The sequence below is a fragment of the Myotis daubentonii genome, chromosome 3 (genome assembly GCF_963259705.1).
Source record: "Myotis daubentonii chromosome 3, mMyoDau2.1, whole genome shotgun sequence".
NCBI classification, from domain to species: Eukaryota; Metazoa; Chordata; class Mammalia; order Chiroptera; family Vespertilionidae; genus Myotis; species Myotis daubentonii.
This window is the reverse complement of record NC_081842.1, coordinates 134664168-134686663: the sequence shown is the minus strand read 5'-3', so window position 1 is coordinate 134686663 and position 22496 is coordinate 134664168. Positions and strand designations below refer to the sequence as shown.

Sequence of the window (22496 nt, the reverse complement as noted above, 5' to 3'; positions counted from 1 at the left end):
GCTTGCAGAACAGCCTCATGGAGTCATGCAAGCTCATTTAAGCAGCTGGCCTAGATTTTATCATTCAACCACCTGGCAACACTAATTCTCAGAAATACTGCCCAGTGATCTGTAATCAAGGGGAAGTGCTTGATCTTCCACCCAGTGAGTGGAAACCCCTTTCCATTTTAGAGCCTTCTCATCCACTCCATGCTTTTACTGAAAGAGGCATGCCAAGCATACTGCCTGCATATCAGAAGCTAATCATGATGTTCCGTCTCTAGTCTAGACTCACATAAACTATTCATATCTGACAAGCTGGGTAATCCCCCAATCCCTATGTTGGGGGAAGTTTAATGGAATACAGCGCCCTGTCAGAAGCAGAAGCCAGAAAGAGAACACGTTCCACAGGGGCTTGGGCCCCTAGTGCCTGCTCCATGGGCTTCATGAACCTTTGTCTTAGAGCAAGTAACCTTCATGCCAGAACTACTCAGATAATGGTTCCTTCCTTGCCTTTCTTTCCCTTTTCTGAAGCCTGCTCCTCCCACCCTCGCACCCTCTTTCCCTGAGTGCCCAAAGTCTTCCTTGCTTTCCCTGCCTTAAAGAAAGAACTTGCTCAGTCAATCTAACCCAAGATTCCAGTGATCTACACTGTTCTCCAGCCTGGGGCCTTTGAATTTTAACAAAGGTCATTTTAGAGAATAATGCTTAAGTTGGGGACCTACTGGTAGTTGATGTTGGGAACCCTGTGCTGGGAAGGATTCTCAGGCCCTACCAAAAGAAAATTGTGTTAGCACTTATTGTTATTGGCCAATAGCATGAGAATGGAGAGTAACAAGATATATGCCATGCATTTGCCAAATCTGCCTTAACTCAAAGGAATAAAGCCCTAAATAAATCCCAGGTTCCAAGATGGGGTAAGAGTATGTATCCATAATGATATGTCTGTTGTATGTTTTGGGAAGAAGAAGGGCAGTAGCTGGTTGATTATATACATGCATTTCTATACTCTGTTTTCTTTGGTTTGGTTTGGTGGACTTTAATCTTATTTACTCTTTCTTGCCAAGTATAACTTCTGGAGTTCATATATAAGATAGTACTTTTGATCTATTAACTTTTTCTACCTAAGAACTTGGAAGCTGATCATTGATCCTCAAATCTGACCCCAGAAACCAAGAACGTGCAAGAGCACCACGGCCACTAGCATTTGGGGGAAATTGCAGTGGTCGTAAAAGATGAGAAACAGCAGTCAAGAGGGGTTGGCTTGTTGGTGCCTGGGCATGTGTTCTGACAATGCAGGGAACTGGGCGGTTGGGGAGAAGAGGTACAACAAGTTGGGGGAGGTGGGTGGTCATGGGGGGGGTATGTCATAGGTCCATTCAGTTATTCACTGTGCTGAGTTAACAAGGACACAGGAATGTACAAGATACCATGCTGCCTCCTGGGGCTTCCTGGGAGAGAAGAAAGTACACACACAGTGGGAAGACAGGATGATGAGACTGTATAGGGGTAAGCAAAGGGCATTGTGGGATGCTGAAGACTGTCTTCTTAAGAAAAGAATGTGTAAGTTGAGGCCCAAAGAATGAGTAGGAATAAGTCAAAAGAGGCATAGGAAAGACCTTTAGGCAGAGGGATCAGCATCTGTGAAGGGCTGGAGGAGCTGAGGGTGTGGCTGAATTGCAGGACAGAGTAAAGCTAAATCATGAATTCACATCAATGAGTTTGGACTTTTAAACTAGAGGGATTTTCTGTGGAGAATGTTTTAAGCAGAGGAATAAATTGATGTGGCTTAGGTAAGAAAGATGATTAAAAAGTTGATTTTGGCTGGAGTGTGAAAATTAAGGAGAAAAGCACGAGAAGACCCGTTGGTGGCGTTTGTGAGACTTGGTGGTAGCCAGTTGATGGCATTATCAATCAATTTCAAATATAATTAGAGAAGGTGGGTTGGATAAGGAGACTTAGAGACCGCCTAGCATTGGAGACCTGAAGCCTCAGCGGGTTCAATGACATGCCCAAGGGCATAGGGCCAGGGATAATCAAAGCTGGGACTTAAATGCAGGTCTATTTCCAAATCCAGTTCTCTTTCCACTCTATGCACATGGCCAGGTATTTGTTCAGCTCACTGCATGTGCAAAACATATTCTTCTAAGTGCTGCAGGGGTGGGTATGCGAAAAAGCTTAACATGGTTCCTGCTGTCTAAAAGCGTTCATGATGTAGTGTCCAGCGCTGTGCTTGTGATGGGAAAGTGATGCAATGGAGCAAGTGGGAGGAAGCACCAGCAGAAATGCGACTGGGTGCACCCAGTGATTTGGGTTTGGACCTCCTTATTAATGAAGCAGTAAATCAGCATTTGGTCCATCAGGCCCCTTTATTCCTAGACTAAATCAAATGCACCTGTATGTGGCCATGTTATGCTGCACCACTGACTGAAGCTTCCCTATTTCTGTCCATTCCTTGGTTAAGGGAGCTCAGACTCTTTGCTGCCTGCTGTCTCCTCCCTTACGCAATGCTCAGAGGCCCATGAACCTTCATGGCCACAGGTGGCCATCAACAAGCTCCACAAACTGTGGATATCCATGGAGATGTTTTGGGGAAGTGGCTGTGGGTCAGCTGTTAGGCGTGCCTGTTTGGATGGTCAAATAGGGAAACGGTATAGCAGAAATGAGGTCAGGAATATGGGCCCGGGCCAGACAGAGCGTGAGAAACAAACATGAGTCCGAAAAATGGCAATAATTCTGAGCCAGGGAAGCATTTCACCGCAGAAATCACATCACAATGACCTAAAAATAATTGCCGAGACCGTGGGGACTGCCTTACATGTGGAACTTGCTTTTTGTTATTTTTCAGATTGCAAAATTGGAGGCTGGCCCCTAAGTGGGAAAATAAAGCTTTACAAAGTAGTAATAACTGCAAATCTTTCATTTCCTTTGGAAAGCATTAGTCACCTATAAATGTGGTAGCTCACTCACTCCTCCCTTCTCTCTCACCTCAGAATACCTCACCTAGCTCTCTCTGAGGCCATGGCGAGGAACAGGAAAATACAAATGTTCCTACTGCTGGCTCTTATTCATTCTCTTTTTGAACAAATATTTCCCCTAACACAAGGCTGGTCTTGCTGGGAAAAGCAAAGTTATATAAGGCTAACCCCAGCCTGTAGGGGTTTTGTAGTTAATAAGGGGAGATTAGCTGTGCACTCAAATTACAAGACACACAATGGGAAGTGATAAAATGTCAGAACAAAACAAGGAGCTACAGAAACATGGAGGAGGAAGTGGTTATGTCTTGCTGGCCAGTGTGGAAAAGGTGTGCATTGGGTCTGGGTCCTGAAGGACTGGCTGGATTAGAACTTCAAAAAATGGGAGAAAGTAGACAACACAGCATAGTCCCAAGGCCAAAGGAGAACAGGGCACAGGACAATGGTCAGCAATTTGCTCTTACCGGAAGACACTGAAAGGAAATCACACTGGAACTGCCCTCTTAAGGAGGCTTGTGGATGGCAGGCTAAAAGCGGAGACATAGTTTAGACAATGTGAGATTTGATTGCCACTGTTGTTTATTTCTATGGCATGGAGGTGGGAGTGAGAGGTATTAGTGACATGGCCAGAAAATTATGCTTTCAAAAGGTATCTTGACAAGAGTGATTAAAATGGGTTGGGATGATGAGACATGGGAAGCAAAATAGAATAAAACAATATACAAATAAAAGTTATCTTGAACATTCTTTCCATATAGCTTAATCACATTGTTTTATTCTTTGTCCATGGTTTTTCATAGTCCCAATGTCATACCAGGTCCAAGTGCTCAGAGCACCGACCTTTACGGAGTTCTAATAATCCAATGAATGCTCACACATGCCTGTGTGGTGCATAGTCCTGAAAACTGCTCTCCTACACAGGCCGTAGAGCCACAACACCTAGTGTTCTGGGCCCAACATCACCTGGCTCCGCTTTAGGGTTAGTACTTCACCCCCATTGCTAACAATGCCACACTACCATTGCCCCTATGATGGTAGAAATAGAACAGTGCCTCTGGCCACTGCCACAGCCCCCGCTGGCCTGGAGGATATCACCACCTTGATATTGGTAGACCATAAATCTGCTTGTGCCCTAGTATTTCTGCTAGTGTGTAAGGTATTGCATGCCCAGTGCAACTGTTGCACAGATATGCAGCCATAAGTCAGCCTTGGGGAAGATATTTGCAAAATCACTTCTCAATAACAGTTTGTATGAGATGAGATAGATGATTCTTTTCTTCTATACTGTGCTTACTGAGGTGACGACCACACCTGGCAGGGCACCTGGTACCTGGCAGGTTTAATAGTCCTCTAAATTACTGCACCCATTTACACATACACACTTCTACGTAGAGACATCATATCCCCAGAAGATCTTAAAAAATGCCAGAGGGCTGGGCTAAGCTCATTTCCAGGGTCAGCCACCTGGCCATATCTAGCATTGACCATACTCTTCTACTCCCACTAGTGCAGCGGTTCTCAACCTGTAGGTCACGACCCCTTTGGCAGTCGAACGACCCTTTCACAGGGGTCGCCTAAGACCATCCTGCATATCAGATATTTACATTACGATTCATAACAGTAGCAATATTACAGTTATGAAGTAGCAACGAAAATAATTTTATGGTTGGGTCACAACATGAGGAACTGTATTTAAAGAGCCAGAAGGTTGAGAACCACTGCACTAGTGCATTATGTGAATTCTCTCCCAGAGCCAGTTGCCCTTTCCTGAAATATGACCTCCTAGGGTCATCTACTAGTAGATACTGCATAGTTTTATAACCTCAGATTTTCATGGGGATCAGAATCCCAGCCCCATTTTTCCAAAGGGCTCCTTAGCTCTCTTGTAAATTAATATATGAAAATAAATATAAATATGCCACACAGCTTCCCTTGTTATCAATGTTTGGGGTCCAGGCTAGCCAGCATGAATATTGAAGAGGGGTGGGAGCGAAGGGCTAGAAGAGGAAATGGCTATCTATGTTTCTTACCCTTTCTGTTCAAGCCTCAGTTCCTACTCACCCAAAATGCCTGTTATAGAAATTAGAAATAAGAACAACCTGAAGAGGGATACAGCTGTGCAATCAGGAATGAGGGACATACCTGAGATTCATTGCTGAAGTAACAGAAGGTTCTATGGATTGATTGGACGTAGCAGGCAAATAAAAAGGAAAATATCAAGGATAATTCTCAGAATTTTCAGCCAGTAGTCTGGAAAGATAGTGATTCCATTAATAGATGTAGAGAAGTTAGGAAATAAATAGTTTTGGGTATAAGTAAAAAACTCAGTTTAAAAATCCCATATCTATGTCTCATTTCAAAAGATTCTGATTAAATTGGTTCAGGATATGTTCTGGGCATCAGAATCTTAAAGCCCCCAAGGCAACTTAATCATCAGTCAAGGCTGAGAACCACCTACTCAGAGAAACTTCCATCTGGTTAATCAAACCTGGCTGCAGAGATCCAAAGAGTTTAACCCTCCTGGTGAGATGAGATTGCTGGAGTAGTGAGAGGAGGGGGGAAGGGAGGAGGGGGAGGGAAGAGAGGGAGAGAAAGAGAAGGAAAGGGAAGAAACATGGGAAGAGAATGCTAGGGAAATGCCCTCATCTAAGGGACAGGAGGTGTAAGGGATCAGCAAAGTATAATCAGATGGTAGAAAATCAGGAATATATAAGAACCTCATAACCAGAAGGGAATGTTCGAGGGAGGGGTTGGTAACAGTTTTAGATACCATAAAGAGCTTGCCATCCCAACTCTCATTATTGCCAGCACTTTCAACATCCAAGTAAACTGACAGTTAAGCATCAGAATTTCTTTTCATTCTATTATCTATCTATCTATCTATCTATCTATCTATCTATCTATCTATCTATCATCTATCTATTATCTATCTATCTATCTATCTATCTATCTATCTATCTATCTATATTTATATATCTATTTATCTACTTACTTTTGCTTCACCTAAAATTTATTGAACATAACGTAACTCATTACAGGAATTTATTTTTTGAGACAATGGTAGAAATTCACAACTTAATGTTAAAAATCAGATTGAATTTTTGTAGCTATTAAAGCTAGAGGTTGTTTTTAATATGTCATTATTTATATTTGGCTAAGAGCATTTTGTACGGGATGAATAGAAAGCCTGGGAAGGTAGGTGAATTGAGGTGTGACAAGGGGGTGGGTTTCATGGGCTGCAATAGACTAAAGCGCCATGCTGTGTAATCCCTAGGTCACCCATTCTCAGGGATATTCTCATTGTGAGAATTCTTCTGCTACTTTGTTGAATTCATTTGCAAATGTAAATGCAGGCTGTGCTTGCCTCTGGCCTTAGATGCAGACATGACCCTCTCACATGTTTATGTATGAAGTCAGCATGAAACGTGAGACAAGAGGGTCTTTATTCTATTTATTCTGCTGTGCTAGAAAGATATGACATGAGGGTTAACACTTTAAGAATTAAGATACTCAAAGCCCACAAAATTCCTAGCTATCTAGTAATCTCTAACTCACAGACTTCCACTATTTCTCTATTGATAAGACACAGAAAATATGCATTTCATGATAATCATTTGATGCTACAAGATGAAGGATGGGAAGATTGTAAGATTGACTTTGGCTACCAATGTGTGCTGCCCACCCTGGCTCACATAGAACCGCATGGCAGACAGTTCCAGAAGAACACATATTATTGATATCTCAACTGAGGGTCAGAGCCATTGGCCTCTTCAAAGCATTAATAAAGTAAACATCAGATTAACTAATTTGGAAGGCTCCTGGGTACATTTTCCAGTTTCAAAGCCTGTGGAGCTCTTGTTGGGTCGGGCGGCTGATAGCTGTCTAGAGCAGCCACGTGGACAGCAGTTGAAAGGGAGATGCTAATAGGGCCATCCAAACAGCCATTCATTTAAAAACATAAAGAACTTGCTGTGTTCCGGCATTTAGGAAGCTGATTTGTATAACAGATATGACCCCTGTCTCACTAGCTTCCAGGGTCGTGAGAAAGAGTCAAATAAGCAAAATGGCTAAGTTCATGGTAGAGGAAGCATGTCGCATAAGAACCTAATAGAAGGGAGTTAAAGGATATTCAGGAAATCTTTTCTAGAGAAATTGAATTTTAAGCTGAGCCTTGAAGAATGAGTATGATTCAGCCAGACCCAGAGCAAGGAGAAGTATGTCCCAGGAGGTGAAAAGGTCAGAGGTGTTCCAAGCAGAGACAGCAGCATGGTGAAGGTCTAGAAGCTGCAGACCTTGGTTAGTTCAAGAGACAGAGAGGGCCCTTCTGGCGTGGCTCAGTGGTTGAGTGTTGACCTATGATCCAGGAGGTCACGGTTCGATTCCCAGTCAGGGTACATGCCTGGGTTGCAGACTCGATCCCCAATGTGGGGTGTGTAGGAGGCAGAGCATCTCTCATCATTGATGTTTCTTTCTATCTTTCCTCTCTCTGTCTCTCTGAAATCAATTTAAAAAATAGAAATAATAATAATAATAAAACAGAAAGAGATTCAATATGGATGGACTGCAGATCTGAGAGTGGATGGGCAGGCAAGGCAAGGCCAGGTAGGCTGGGTGAAGGAGCTTGGATATTTTCCTAAAGCAGCAGGGATCCACTGGAATCAGGGGGGTGCCATGAACACATCTCTCTTTTAGAAAGAGTATTGGATTACTGGTGGCCTAGGGTGTGGAAAGTGAATTAAAGGGAGCAAGAAAGCACAGTGAGTAGACAATTACAGAAACCCAGGTGGGATGAAGGAGCCTAGACTGAAATCATGAAATGAGTGCACTAGAGAAACCTTTAGATGTGGTTTGATGGGATCGAACCTGGGGCTCAGGAAAAGCTGACACTGACTGAGATAGAGAACAATGACATTCAGTTTTGGACCTGCTAAGCTAGTTCTTCCTCCCTCCCTCCCTCCCTCCCTTCCTCTTTCTTTCCCTCCTTCCCTCTCTGTCCCCTTCTCACCTCATCCTTCCCTTCCTTCTTGCCCCTCTTTCGCCTGCCCTTCTTCTCTCCCTCCCTCCCTTTCTTTCCTTCCTTCTTTCCTCCCTCCCTCCCTTCCTTTCTTCCTTCCTTCCTCTCCTCTTCTCTCTTATGCCCCTCCTCCTCTCCTCCTCTTCCTGTTCTCTCCCAGCTTCTCTCCATCTCCATTTCTCTCTCCCTCTCTCTCCTTTGAACATATATTCAGGCAAGCCATAAAGAAGCAATACCAACTGAGTGACATGTCCTCACTCAGGCCTCTCTGCTCACTGCCCTTCCTTAAACAACTGCATTCTTGCCTGATATTCTATTTGTGTTCTCATTACTTTTCTCACTGTCAGTTAATAGACCTATAACTTTCTTTGTGCTTTTTCTGTGAAAGTACAGACTTCCTTATCTTACTTCAGAAACTTTCCTTCCAGAACTTTATGCTGAAGGAAACAAAAATGAAGTAAATAAACAGAAACTTTCCAGGCCTGTAGGGCAATGTCCTTGTTTGTAGACTATCTTATGTAAATGTGCATGGGAACTAGCAAGCCCAAATTTCAAGTATATAAAGTAAACAAAGTGAACTAATTCTAATGATTAGAATATATTCAGATGTCCTATTGAGCCCAAACTCCTAACCCTAGTTCCGCAGGGCTATCTACTTCTTGTCCCTTACACCTTCCAACAGTGGAATCCTGTGAATGTGCATCCCATTGACATGTGTTTTAGAAGGATATTCGTAGCACTCCTTTCCTCCAGGAATCGAACCATGACCTCCTGGTTCATAGCTTGACGCTCAGCTACCGAGCCACACTGCCAGGCCTGATGCCTCCTTTAAAATTTTCTTTTTATTGTGGTAAAATACACATAACATAAAATTTTTCATTTTTAACCATTTTTATGTATATAGTTTGGTGGAATCAAGTACATTCTCATTGTTGTGCAGCCATCACCACCATCCATCTCCAGAACTTTTTCCTTCCCAAACTGAAAATTCTGTCCCCATTAAACAGTAACTCTCCATTTCCCCCTCCCCCAACCAGCCGCTGGCAACCACCATTCTGCTTTGTGTCTCTATGAATTTATGACTTTAGGTACCTCATAAGTGGAATCATACAATATTTGTCCTTTTGTGACTGGCTTATTTCACTTAATATTCTCAAGGTTCATTCATGTTGTAGGATGTGTCAGAATCTCCTTCCTTCTCAAGGCCAAATAATATTCCATTGTGTGTAAATATACCACATTTCATTTATCTGTCCATAGTTGGACTCCTGGGCTGCTTCTATGTTCTAGCTGTTGTGAATAATACTGCTAGGAGCATAAGTGTACAGGTATCAATTTGAGTCCTTGCTTTCAATTCTTTTGGGTATATACCCAGAAGTGGAATGGCTGGATCATACAGTAAATCTATGTTTAATTTTTTTGAGCAGCTATCATATTGTTTTCCACAGCAGTTATACCATTTTACATACTCATCAATAGTGCACAAGGGTTCTAGCTTCTCCACATCCTCTACAACACTTAATATTTTCTGCTGTTTTGATAGTAGCCATTCTAATGGGTGTGAAGTGGTATCTCATTGCAGTTTTGATTTGCATTTCCCAAATGATTAATAATGTTATAGAGAAATGCAAATCTTTTCATGTGATTGTTAGCCATTTACATATCTTTTTTGGAGAAGTGTCTATTCAAATCCCGTGTCCATTTTTAATTAGGTTGTTTGTTGAGTTGTAGGAGTTTTTTTATATATTCTGGATATTAATTCCTTATCAGATATATGATTTGCCAACATTTTCCCCATTCCATAGTTCCATTTTCACTCTGCTGTGCCCTTTGATGCACAGAGATGGGCCCTGAAATTTAATACCATGGGTACCTCCCTTGCCTCATCCTAGTCTTGGCCCTGATATTAGTCCTTGTCTCATCCACACGCATTTGACAAACTTCAAGTTTTGAAACAATCAAGATGACTCTTGGGTTTCTGAAAGTTTAATTAAGCACAGAATTTCATTCTTCCACCCTTTGATAACTTGAAGTATCCAATTTTAAATATTGTTTATGAAGCATAACCTGGCCTATCCTAGGTTGTAGGAGATGAACAGCCTCAAAAGAAAGGTTGCTGAGAAGACTCCCACTGTGCCATCCCCAGAGGAGATAAGCTTTTAAATGTTATTAAATAACTGCAATATGCTAGGCAATGTTCTATTTTACATGTTAACTCCCTTAATCATTACAATGGCCTTATAAGGTGCATGATATTTGCACCCACATTTTATACATGAGGGCAGGGACAGAGGTTGAATAAATTGTTGAAGGCAATGTGACTAGTAGGTGGCTTAAATAGGATTTGAATCATGGAAGCCTGGTTCCAGATTCTGTACTTTAACCACTTAAAAACTGTAGCTAATGCATCATCTTCCCCATATTTAATTTTATGAGACTGACGCACTGCCTACTGCGCTAAGAGAGCAACCTCCCCATATTTAATTTTAAGAGTTATTTCAGACTTTGGCATCTTCTAGTGTAGTTGATTTTCAGAGAACTGCATTTACAGGCTTCACTTAAGACATTGTATCTCCTCTCCTAGCATATTTTCCCTTCTCTTGGCTTACAGAAATGATTTATATTCTATCCTCACCTGAGCAAGATCTGAGCCTCCTGTAATTCCATCCATTCCTACTTAACACTCTATCCATGGCTATATCCAGGAGGCAAAATCAGGGCTGACAATGAAACCCCAGGCATATTGTGTTAGAGTAATAATGTTCAATCTCTGTCCCTCCTACCTCAAAAGACTTGGAGAGCTAATAGAAAGCTACACGTGACTCAAGTACAGAAATACAAAGCCCACCTGTCTGGCTGAGAGCCAGCAAATGGGTGGCATCTTAGTAGGCTCAAATTTTCAGCAGGTTATACCTCTCAGGGAAAAAAATGACTCATGTTCTCCCATATTGTCTTTGACTAATGATGTATTCAATGTCTTCCCATATTTTTCACCATCATTGAATTTGATAGATTAGGTAAAATAGCCAAGTCCAGCCCAGGAAATAGGACGTCTCATTGAATCAAGTCTAACTAGAAAAGACTCACTTTTGTAGGTTTTCGGAACACCTGAGCTATTGAAAAATATCCCCCATGAGTTCTTTTTGTTTGCCTGGGCTCTAGTATTCATTGATAATGAACAACATAAACTGATGAGCAAAAACATATCCAGAGACAGAGAAGCATAGATCAGACCATCAAACCTCAGAGGGAAGGCAGGGGAGGGTGGGGGGAAGGGAGAGATCAACCAAAGGACTTGTATGAATGCATATAAGCATAACCAATGGACACAGACACGAAGGGGGTGAGGGCATAAGCGGGGAGATAGGGAGGGACAATGGGGGGTTAAGGACCCATATGTAATACCTTAATCACTAAAGAAAAGAAAGAAAGAAAGAAAGAAAGAAAGAAAGAAAGAAAGAAAGAAAGAAAGAAAGAAAGAAAGAAAGAAAGAAAGAAAGAAAAAGTTTTTCTTCCTACTGTCCTAATCATTGTGGCTTGTCATTTTCTGCAGGGTCCTATGGATCTACTCTGAGACTGGTACGTGGGTGTATCCTGTGTTTGCCAAACTCAGCCCAGTGGGTCTAGCAGCCTTCTTCTCTCTCAGCTACATCTTTATTGCCAGCATCTACCTACTTGGAGAGAAGCTCAACCACTGGCAATGGGGTCAGTTTATTTCGATTTTACCTCCACTCTTCTTCCTTGCCCTCTCCCCATTCCTCCTAGAAACAAGAGAAACTAGTTCAAAGCAGAAAGCAGTGACCTTGATGCCTTTGCCAAAGACTCAGATGGGTCTTATCAAGATAAGCAAAGGAGCCCTGACCGGTTTGGCTCAGTGGATAGAGCGTCGGCCTATGGACTGAAGGGTCCCGGGTTTGATTCTGGTCAAGGGCATGTACCTTGGTTGTGGGCACATCCCCACTGGGGGGTTGTGCAGGAGGCAGCTGATCGATGTTTCTCTCTCATCGATGTTTCAAACTCTCTATCCCTCTCCCTTCCTCTCTGTAAAAAATCAATAAAATATACTTAAAAAAAAAAGATAAGCAAAGGAAAAGCCTAGGGGAAGTTCATACTTCCTCAAAGAACCCCATCAAATTATCTCCCCTCCTCCCATAAACTTTTAAGGCTAGAAATTATCTTTAGAGAATTTAGGACCCAGAGAACAAGGTGTCACCATGCCTGGCATGAAAAAATGGATTCAGGGTCTTCCTCCCTTAAGTAAGGGCTTGAAGGATACAATATGTTTAAATGTCAAGGTTTTTTGTTGTTTGTTTTGCTTTGGTTTGGTTTGAAGGAAATGACCCTTTAAGCTCTTCCAACCTCAGCAGTGCCTTCCGGGATAAGTTCCCATCCCTTTCCCATTAGGTTGCTTTTCAACCTTTAGTGAAGCATTTACCAGATAAGATCACATCCTGTATTTGAGATTGAAATTCTCATTTAGACAGGGTCTTGGGCAATGTGAATATGTCAGCAAGCTAAGCTTTCTAATTATAGGTGGGTAGAACCATGTTGCTTCTTCATAAGAAAAAATAATCTTAACTTAGTTGATTTTAAAATGGAAAGTTTTATTCTCCTTCATGCTTCTCCCACCACCCCAATGCCCAAAATATTATTTTGTTGGAAAATTAACCACCAAAAAGTCAAATTGCACAATACCCATGATTTTTTTCCTACCCAAAGAGAAGTACAGGCATGGTACCCTGATTTTGTATGTAAGGAAGGCAAGAGTCACAAACAGTCCCCCACGTCACACACCCACATGCCATTCTGTTCTATCAAAATAGAAGTGGCATCTTCCACCCAATTTATGAACTGGTGTGAAAACATCAGCCGTGTATGAAAAAACCCCACAACAGTTTCAGAAGGCTCAGTACAAAAGAGTATGTTTCTGAGAGGATATTGGGACCCTCGGTAAGCAATTTGTCTTTTTCACATGTTTTCTACTTGTGAAGAATTTAACTGGTTAAGAAAGTCCCAAAGGTAATAACCTCCTTGAAAGCACTTAAAAAATGGAATACTAAAAATTAATCCCAAAAGCAGGACTCTAAACCACAGGAAACTCCAGGAAAAAAAATGTGTTGACATTTCAAATGTGTTGATAGCTAATTCTAACTTATTTTGGCTCCTTGAAAATCAGGATAAAGATTTCTGATGCCTTCCCCAATCTATCTTTATAAAAGAAAAGAAAAGAAAGAAAGAAAGAAAGAAAGAAAGAAAGAAAGAAAGAAAGAAAGAAAGAAAGAAAGAAAGAAAGAAAGAAACTAAGAAAGAAATCCATCTAAAATTTGGCAGATAAAAATGTGCAGATAAAAAAAATATTGAGCTTAGAAAACAATAACTTTTTTAATCAAATTTAGTTCAATAACAATTAATTTTTAAATTGTTAAACAGTGACTTTGAAACATCCATTGAATTAAAAAATGAAATTTTCACAATATTTAATATTATTGAGTCATTATTTTCAACACCAAGCTTTTTTTTTTATCAGCCTTGTTGTTTAAGTACTATATCCAATTTTTCACTACAATTAGGTCCCAATGAGCAAACAGGCCAGTATCACCATGTGGGCCTTCATTTACATGTGCATAAGTGAATGTTTATATGAGGGATAAACTATTGTAAATGGATAGAGACTACTGTGTCTCTCCTCTCTCTAGATTTTAACTCAAAAATCAAATGAGTGAAAACTCATTCATGCTAGATGGCATCAAAATAGGATCGTAATGTGTTAAATTCAGAACAGATCTTAATTACAAATGGTTGAATAGACATTAAAAGAGTAGATCACTTAAAATTCCAATGGCAGTGAACACTTTTAAATTGTATAAAACTAAACAGAGCTATCTGTACAAACACACGTTCCCATGTCCTAGTGGGCTTAAAACACTCTAAGGCTTCCCTCTGCTATATGACTTGTGTCAATACCATTATATGACCTCTAATGAGGGCAGCTGCACATCTCAGTTGGGTTCTGGTTAATGCCTGCTGTGCCAATGGGCACATAGTATAGCATTGTCTAGGCTTGGATAGTCAATTTTGTGGATCCTCTAACTTGGGTTCCTCTCCAAACACTTCCCAAGTAGCCACCTACTCTGTCCAAATCCAGGGCTAACTCTACTTTCTCACTTCCTTTTACAGTCTGAGATTCCTTGAATGAGAACAGAAATTCAAAGGAGTGCATTGGTGACATGGTGGGAAGCACTGGTTAGGGAAAAGGCGCCAGACTGCCTGGATTCCTATTTTGTTCTTACCACTCACAGACCTGTGACACTGCAAAAAGACTTGATGTCTTTTTATTTCAGTTTCCTCTTGAGCATCATGGAGAGAATATCAGTACCCACCTCCTAGGATCCTGGAGAACTCTAAATGACTTGGGTAGTGTCAAGGGCCAAGAACAGGGCCTGGCACATAGAGTTGGTCACTATTGCTGTTAATCTCATTCTCCTCCAGCAAAAATCAGAAACCTTCTTGTCTATGTAGATGTTCCAATCCTCCCCTTCTATTTTTTTTTTTATAAATTACCAATTTCCCCAGCCAAGGCAATTAAAAGTAACAACCACCTCACTGAATGCAAATTGACAGGGATGGTGCAGTTCCTGAAGAACTTAATGAGTGAAATAGGAGATCAAGCTAATTCAAGCTAGAATTGTTGGAATCTCTGCTTCTGAAATCCTGAGGCCCAGTGTGGCCCAGTTGGGAGTCCTGGACAATAAGCTGACTGCCGCTCTGGCCACACCTATTACATATGGGAGACCTGCCATTTTGGCTTGGAAGCCCATGACCATGCTCCTTACATCCTTGAGGGATATGTTCTGAGGCCTGAGACCACAGATCCTTTCCCTTCTAAGGATAGTTTAGGAGCTGAAAATTCCGATCTGGCCAAGTGACATGGTGATGGTGTCTTGGGCAGAATAACATTAAAACCTTTCTTTAATACTATTTGCTCTTGAGCAATTTGTGGGGGGTTTTGTTTGTTTTTAAAGGAGATTTTCATTGATAAAAGCTGTTTAAAGGCCATATAGTCTACCTTCTTGGTTTTATCCATGAAGAAATCATTTATAAAGTCTGCCTTGCATGTTGTCCCTGATCATTTCATAACAAAAGGATATTATCATGAGATTACTCTTTAGGTATTTCTAAAGCTTTTTTTGTCTTTCTTGTCCTAACTTCTTCCCCCTAAGCAGTCCACTCTAGATTATTCCTTATCCCTCTTCCTCTGCCTCTTTACCCTCAAGGTTTCTCCAGCCAGTCCTCAGCTACACCTGCTTCCTGCTACTTTTGCACTGTGACGGTACTCCTTGGTGCTCAAATCTCATTCCTCTAACACCTCATATCCTCCTAACCATCTGCCTTCTTGCCCTTTTCCAAGCCAACCTGCTGAAACTAGGCAAATATTCTTCGAGTTTTCAATTTGAAGTCTAGCAGTAGCTTTTGTGGTTGTAGATACATAGGTGTAAATCTTTGTGAACAGTATTTTTTTTACTTAGCCCATGTCCTGACTACTGGAATAATAAGATGTATAATTACATATACTATCCATAGTGATATTTATTCAAAGAATGGTTCCTTTACCATGCCAGTAGAAAATGTTTGGATCTTGCAGAAGAAGAACATTAAATGTTTGGCCTAAAGTATCTCCACTTCTCGGTACATCTAACGAGGATAAAGAAAGGACTAAAATCAGGAGTGGAGCTAACTCCCTAACTGCCTACTAGGAACTGCTCCACTCAGAAAACGCCCATCAATGAAGAAAGGGGCGATAACAAACAACATAATTTCCCAATTACGTTGGGAATTCAGAGTTTGAAATCCATTTTGTGAACTTTGTTTGGGTAAGATTATATGATCTATTATTAAGTCAACAGTTTCCTTATCTCTGGCACTAGGGAAACATGGTAAGAGAGGAATTCTGAAGAAGCCTAGAAACTGCTCAGCCCCATGAGAATGCAAGACTAAGGACCCACCCCTACTTGTAGAAACAAAAAGAAAACATTGTTTCTGTTATATTCACATCATGTAAGTCTCTACAGAATGAAATGACTACTGGAACCCCACACTTTTGGGGCCCGTGCCTTCTCTAGCACAGAGGTAGGTTTGTGAGAATTCCTTTGTGCTCCAGCCAGCTGCTTGGAGTTGGATGTGGGAGACTCTGGTCCAGTGGAAGGAGCCACCTGCTCTCTTCCCCCGGAGGAACTCCCACCACTATTTCCACTCCAGCTTCTGCTGCTTTTCTCTAAGCCTTCATGTTCTGTGTGTTTCTTAAATGGAGATGGAGTCTCCAATCCTTGCCACCTGGGGTTGAAGGAGTGAGGTTATGATTATAGTTAGACTCAAAGCACTGGGGGTTGGTAAACAACATGGGTAATGAAAGCTTTAGGAGCCCTCAGAATGACTACAAGGGGAAGAAATTTGAAAAGTTTATATTGGCTAAGCTCTTGACCCTGAGGAAATAAATGTGTTATTTAGCTGAAAAAATTATTCATTAACAGCCCAAAGTATATACTTCAGAAAAGAGATGGTGTTTGTACTTATAGACCTAATATAGATGACCTAATTGGGGAGGAGAAAATTCACATAAAAAATTAATAATAAGTGGAAGCATAAATGAAAAGAACATGAACCCTGTAAAGCTGGATAAATTTGTAAGGCTTTGCTGGAGTGACTGGAAGTGGTTTGAACTGATGAGGATGACAAGAACAAGGATGAGGACTGTCCTTAAGAATGTAGAGAGACATGAATGCTCGCTGGCCATGAGAGCTGTTGTGATTAGGAGCTGGCTGTCCTAGAAAATCAGTGTGATGACTGGGCCACAGCAGGACTTCAAGTTATCAGTCACTAAAGCCTCTGAGAAGGGGAGTTCCAGTGACATAAATTAGGAAAAGATTTAGAGATTACTGTTAGGGATATAATTTAAGGGGGGTGGGGGGAGTCATGGTTTAAAAAGTAAAGCCTGAAATTAGGAGCATGAGGCTGCTGTGGTCCTACAGAACCAGATCTAACAGGGCTCTAACTTCCAGAAGGAGACTGAGCTGAAAAAATTTTCAAAGTAGGATTGGTAGCATTTGCCAATAGACAAGATAATGAATTAGTAAAGTTTCAAAGCTTATGCAAAGATTTATGATCATTACATATGGAGGTAACAACTTGTTGGGTGAATGGAAGTCATTCTAGTAGTCTAAGGCTATAATTTCAGCTGAATAAAGACCTTTAATGAGCTTATTAAAAACTAATCAATATGCAAGTACTTTTATTCCCAGGCTGATAAGTTGATTTAGTGAGAGGTCACAGAATGACCCCTAATTAGGTGAATATCCACTCTTTTATTTCCCCTCTAATTTGATGTGGTCTCTTTGTCTCCATATGCAAAGTCTCCAAGTTTGTTGATGGAGTGTGTACAGCCCTGCGAACAAGTGGCCAAAAGCAACAGCAATCAGCGGCTCATGTTAGATGTATAGAGCCGCATGAAGTCCAAGGGCGTCATTGGTCCACTGGCTGGCCAGGAGCTAAGCCCCAACGGGGCAGCAGCGTGGTGTCTTGCTGTTGTGACAGTGGTGGTGTTTTTTTAGAACTCCTTGAAGGACATCCTTTTGCCTTGGGAAAAGTCCTTGACTTTCCACTGCCTGAAGTCAGGGTGAATGTCCACCTACAGGGAAACCCTGAAATCTCTCTCTGTTCTTGTTTGCACAGGTGAAATGAGGCAGCCAAAGAAGAAGAAGTGATTATATGCTGTTTTCCAAAAACTAAAAAGGAAGAAAACACAAGAGGGTGTTCTTTTCCCATCTTTTGGGTTTTTTTTGTTGTTGTTGTTTGTTTTTTGGTGTGGGGAGGTGGTGGAGAAACATAAGAAAGTAAAAAGGACAGGAAACAATATTTAAATTAAAAATAGGGTTATGCAGGTAGCTCAATTTGAGGACTCTTGGGTTTTAAAAGGCCATGCAAAATTAACTCCTGCTGTCTCAGAATTTGTGACCTTTGTCTGAACTCTGAAGAGTATTGTCTGTGGTCAAAATCTGACCATAACTCCCCTCCCCCGAAAACAAAAAAACACCCCCCCACACACACAAAAAAAAACCACCTCATAAACTCAGAGTTAGAGAATGTTTAGACAGAGAAAGAAGTTCGGATAATTCAACATCTTCACTTTACAGAAGAGGTTGGCGAGAATGTAGATGAGAAGTTACCTGCATGAGGCCAAAGAGTTCGTGTCAGAACTAAGCCAGGAGCTTTTGTCTCCCAGATCTCTTAATTTCCAATCCTGTGCCATGTTTTTAATAATCCCAAATTTCCTAAAAACAAGCATTTTCATAAGCTAGTTATTTTCATGGATTTCTCATCTGTTTTTCCCCCTCAATCTAGACAGAAGTGTAGGGAGATTCTACCTGGTATGGTATAATGGCAAATTATTTGGGGAAATGAAAAAATCAGTTATAAAAATATTAGGAAATCTTTCCCCCTTGTGAGCAAGCATTCAGGGCAAGTATAAACACTGAACATAATGACATTGTCAAAATCTCTTCCGTTCAAGTATTGATTAACTTGTCAAATAAATGTTGTACATTTTACTTGGGGGACAGTCTAAGTGGGAAGTGATATGATTATGAGGACTGCTGAGATTGCTTTGGTACAAAGTACTTTGCTAAGTTAGTTTATGATTTAACAAAGCTGATTGTCAGCAAGCACATTCATGAACCCTGCTTCAAGTTTCCTAATGGAATTTTCCAGGTCTGTTTTTGCAAAGAAGTATGTGGTGGGTAAAGATAGTCAAATCTATTGGTGTGTCAAAGGCCCAGGTGCGTTGGGGTGTGGGCACCAGAATAAATTGTACTTGAGCTTCCCAACCAAACATGATACAGGAGAAATTTGGTAAAAATGGGTAAAACCTGGTAACACTGTGCCTAGGACCAAATTAAATCTTGATTGCTACATAACTGACCATTGTGCAATATCTGTTCCAACTCCAGAAATACCCCAAAAATACCTAGAGTGCTCTTGCAGGGTTAGGGAAGAGAGCAGACTATACATAAGGCAGCAGTAGAAGGGAAGACTAGGACAGACACCAGGAAACCCGCCTGATCCCTACTCCTCTACTCTCATATAAATAGGAGCCTCAAGTCCTTCTGGATTGAGCTGGGACACCCCCTCTTTTCCGGTACCTGCTGCTTCTTGACTGCTCCAAGCACCTGGTCTCAGCAGGAGCCCAGAGCAGTTGTCACAGTGGAAATTCCCCAAATCTGAAGCCTGCAGGGGATCACCCAAATTTTCCACACCCTAAAGATGACTCTGGCTGCATACTTCTCACAGTCATAGTAAGCTCTTGGCTAGAATGAGCCTGCAGATTTCTATTTGTGGCTTTACTGTCCCTAGGACCAAATTAAGCCTTGATTGCTACATGACTGGCCATTGTGCAGTATCTATTCCAACACCAGAACTACCTCAGATTCATTTCCCATTGAGCACACAATGCTTCCTTGGTGCTGCTGTAGCTTTGAAAAAGAGTAGCAACAAAACACCCATGAAGAACATTGATTAAACATTCATTAAAGGGTATGCAGTGCCCATATCAGGCTGTGTTAAGCTATTAGTGTGTAAAAAACAAATGATTACATACCAGCAATAATATTTTTTTAATTTTATTTTATTGTTTAAAGGATTACAAATAGTAGTACATATGTCTCCTTTATTTTCCCCCATTGACCTCCCCCCCGGTCTTCCCTACCCCCAGCACATGCCTTCACCCCCACTCCTCAGTATCTTGTATCCATTGGTTATGCTTATATGCATGCATACAAGTCCTTTGGTTGATCTCTTACCACCCACCCCCAACCCTCCCCTGCCCTCCTGATGTAGTTTGACAGTCTCTTTGGTGCTTCTTTGCCTCTGTATCTATTTTTTGTTCATCAGTTTATAATGTTCTTTATTATCCACAAATGAGTGAGATCATACGGTATTTATCTTTCACTGACTGACTTATTTCACTTAGCATTATACTCTCCAGTCCCATCCATGCTGTTGCAAATGGTAAGAATTCCTTCTTTTTTATTGCTGTGTAGTATTCCATTGTGTAGATGTACCACAGTTTTCGAATCCACTCATCTGCTGATGGGCATTTAGGCTGTTTCCAAATCTTAGCTATTGTAAATTGTGCTGCTATGAACACAGGGGTGCATATATCCAGCAATAGTATTTATATCGTGTCATGTAATTTATAACCACATTCACCTCCATGATCTCATTTTATCCTCACAAAAATCTTAAGTAGAAAATGCATTATTATTCTCATTTTACAAGTGAATATACTGAGTTTCTGATATTGGTATCCCGATAAATGTTTTAAAATCAACTTTCTAGCCCTGGCTAGTGTGGCTCAGTTGGTTGGCTATTGTCCTGTGCACCAGGAGGTTGCCAGTTTGATTCCCAGTCAAGGGCATATGCCAAGGGTTTCGGGTTCATCCCCAGTGGGGGGTATGCAGGAGGCAGCCGGTTGATGTTGTGCTCTCACATCAATGTCTCTCTCCCTCTTCCTTCCTCTTTTTCTAAAAATCAATCAACTATTCTTAAAGAAGAAAAAACACAACTATCTGGAAAAAAAATTAAGGTTTTTTTTTTTTTTAATAGTGTTTGCCCATTTTCCTGGTGTAAATACTCCACCATGGCCTTTTTCAAGCTACCAACAGGTCACTGAATGCAGAGTTGGGAAGAGATATGAACCAACGCTTGGTCCTTGTAAGCCTGTACAAGCTGACTCCAGTTCAGCACTAGGTTCAGAGAAGGGAAAAGACTGGGCCAAGGCCACAAAGATGGTTGATTCCTGAGCCAACCTTCCTTTATATCACAGAGCAAAGCAATAAATGGTCATCTGAAAGCCTTTATTAAAAAAGCAAAAATGTATGTATATCTGTAAGGCTGGACAAATAAAAAAAGATCAGGGGTCCCCAACTTGGTGGAAACTCTCACCCATGCATGCAGGTAGAGGGAGGAGTGGCCCCCCTGCCTCAGGGACCTCACTGCTCCATCCCCCTATGCATGTTTTGGAGGCCTGTCTCACATGTGACATGAATTTTGAATTTGGGGGAGATTTATCTTGCTTACCTAAACAAAACATTAGCTCTACCCACCCACCTCCCAAAAGAGTCATACATTTCTCAAGCTATTTCCAGCTCCTCTGCACCTCCTCGCCATATTTGTCATAACAGGAAGTCAGTTTCATATACTGTAATAATCCCCAAACACGTTACGCCTGCACATGGGGAGTGTGTGTGTATGTGGGGGTCGGGGGGTCGGGGGGTCGAGGGGGGAGGGTCAAGGAAGGAGCGAGGTGAGGCCAGGTCTCCCATCCCTAGCCTGGTGTGTCCCCTCAGAGGGCCAAGAGTCAGAAACTAGAATCCACATCCAGACATTGCTCTCCGTTCTCATGCAGTTGGCAGTTCTTTTTCTTTTTTTTTTTTTTTTATAAAGCATTTGAGTAGGCAGCAAAGCCAGCCAGAACTGTTTATTTATAGCTGTGGATTTTCAATGCTGTATAAATTAGAAATCGTTGCTGAATGAGGCCTGCGCCCACTCACACACGCGGGGCCGCTATCGGTGAGTCCTTTCATAGAGCTTGACTATACACAGTCTAAAATGGGAGAAAATGACATGCTCGGAGTCAAATGACAGAGTCACAGCTAAACTGCAAGGCAGAAAACCAGCAATTATTTTTCCTCAACACAATATGGGGAGGACGACAGGTGCAATTATCCAATATTATTTAACAGCACTGGTTTGCGGTATGGGGAGAAAATAAAGGTTTCTGTGTCTCGGAGAGGAAAATAAGGGACAGAACCTGCCTCCTGGCTCCTGCCCCCGTGGGTGAAGCTGTGTTATGTAAATGGAAGCTGGCCAGGATTTCCAAAAGAAAACACAACCCCCTGGCTCCCTCACCTTCCCCGGAAGTGCGCAACCTGTGCCATTGGGGACTTCTGAGAAGTTCGCAGCCCTGAACAGCCTCCTGAGGCTGCGGCTCCTGGCAGGCCTATGAGGAAGCTGGGTTTGCTCAGTTCCTGTCCCCAAGGGGGAACCCCCTCCTGCGTTGGGTCTCCCTCCCTCCGTTGAATTAGGATGAGGCAAAAGAGAAGGGGGCCCCCAAGGAATAATTTTCATTTCCTGAATCAAGTCTCTGGCTTTGGCTGCCAGCACACTTTTCTTCCTACTCCTAAGTCTCTCCTTAAACTCTACCTGGAAATACCTCCTTCTTTCAGCTACTATGGAATAAATATGTTGTTCTTCATGGCTTCAGGACTCATTGGAACACCACTTCCCAGTTCTCCTAAAAAGTGTCTTCTTCCTTCTCAGACCCTGGGCTAATGACATTATTTAACCATCCCCCTATGCTCCTCCCCCCCCCCCCCCCAATCTCAGGCCACATCAGTCCTGCACAGCATCCCAACCCTCTCTCCTTTATCTCTCCTCTTGGCTTCTGTTTCCATAAGAGTATGGAATGCCGGAAGAGC

The 22496-nt window shown here is 41.7% G+C and overlaps 1 protein-coding gene across 2 annotated transcripts in view; it reads left to right on the top strand.

The window, feature by feature from the left end:
- Positions 1 to 19688, top strand: part of ADTRP (androgen dependent TFPI regulating protein) — an 85847-nt gene extending 66159 nt beyond the window's left edge. For both annotated transcript variants that reach the window (XM_059688636.1, XM_059688634.1), the window contains 2 exons: positions 11522 to 11673; positions 17695 to 19688. In XM_059688636.1, coding sequence (XP_059544619.1) covers positions 11522 to 11673; positions 17695 to 17726 — 184 coding nt within the window. In that variant the 3' untranslated portion in view covers positions 17727 to 19688. The remainder of the gene's footprint in view (positions 1 to 11521; positions 11674 to 17694) is intronic.
- Positions 19689 to 22496: the final 2808 nt, after the last annotated feature.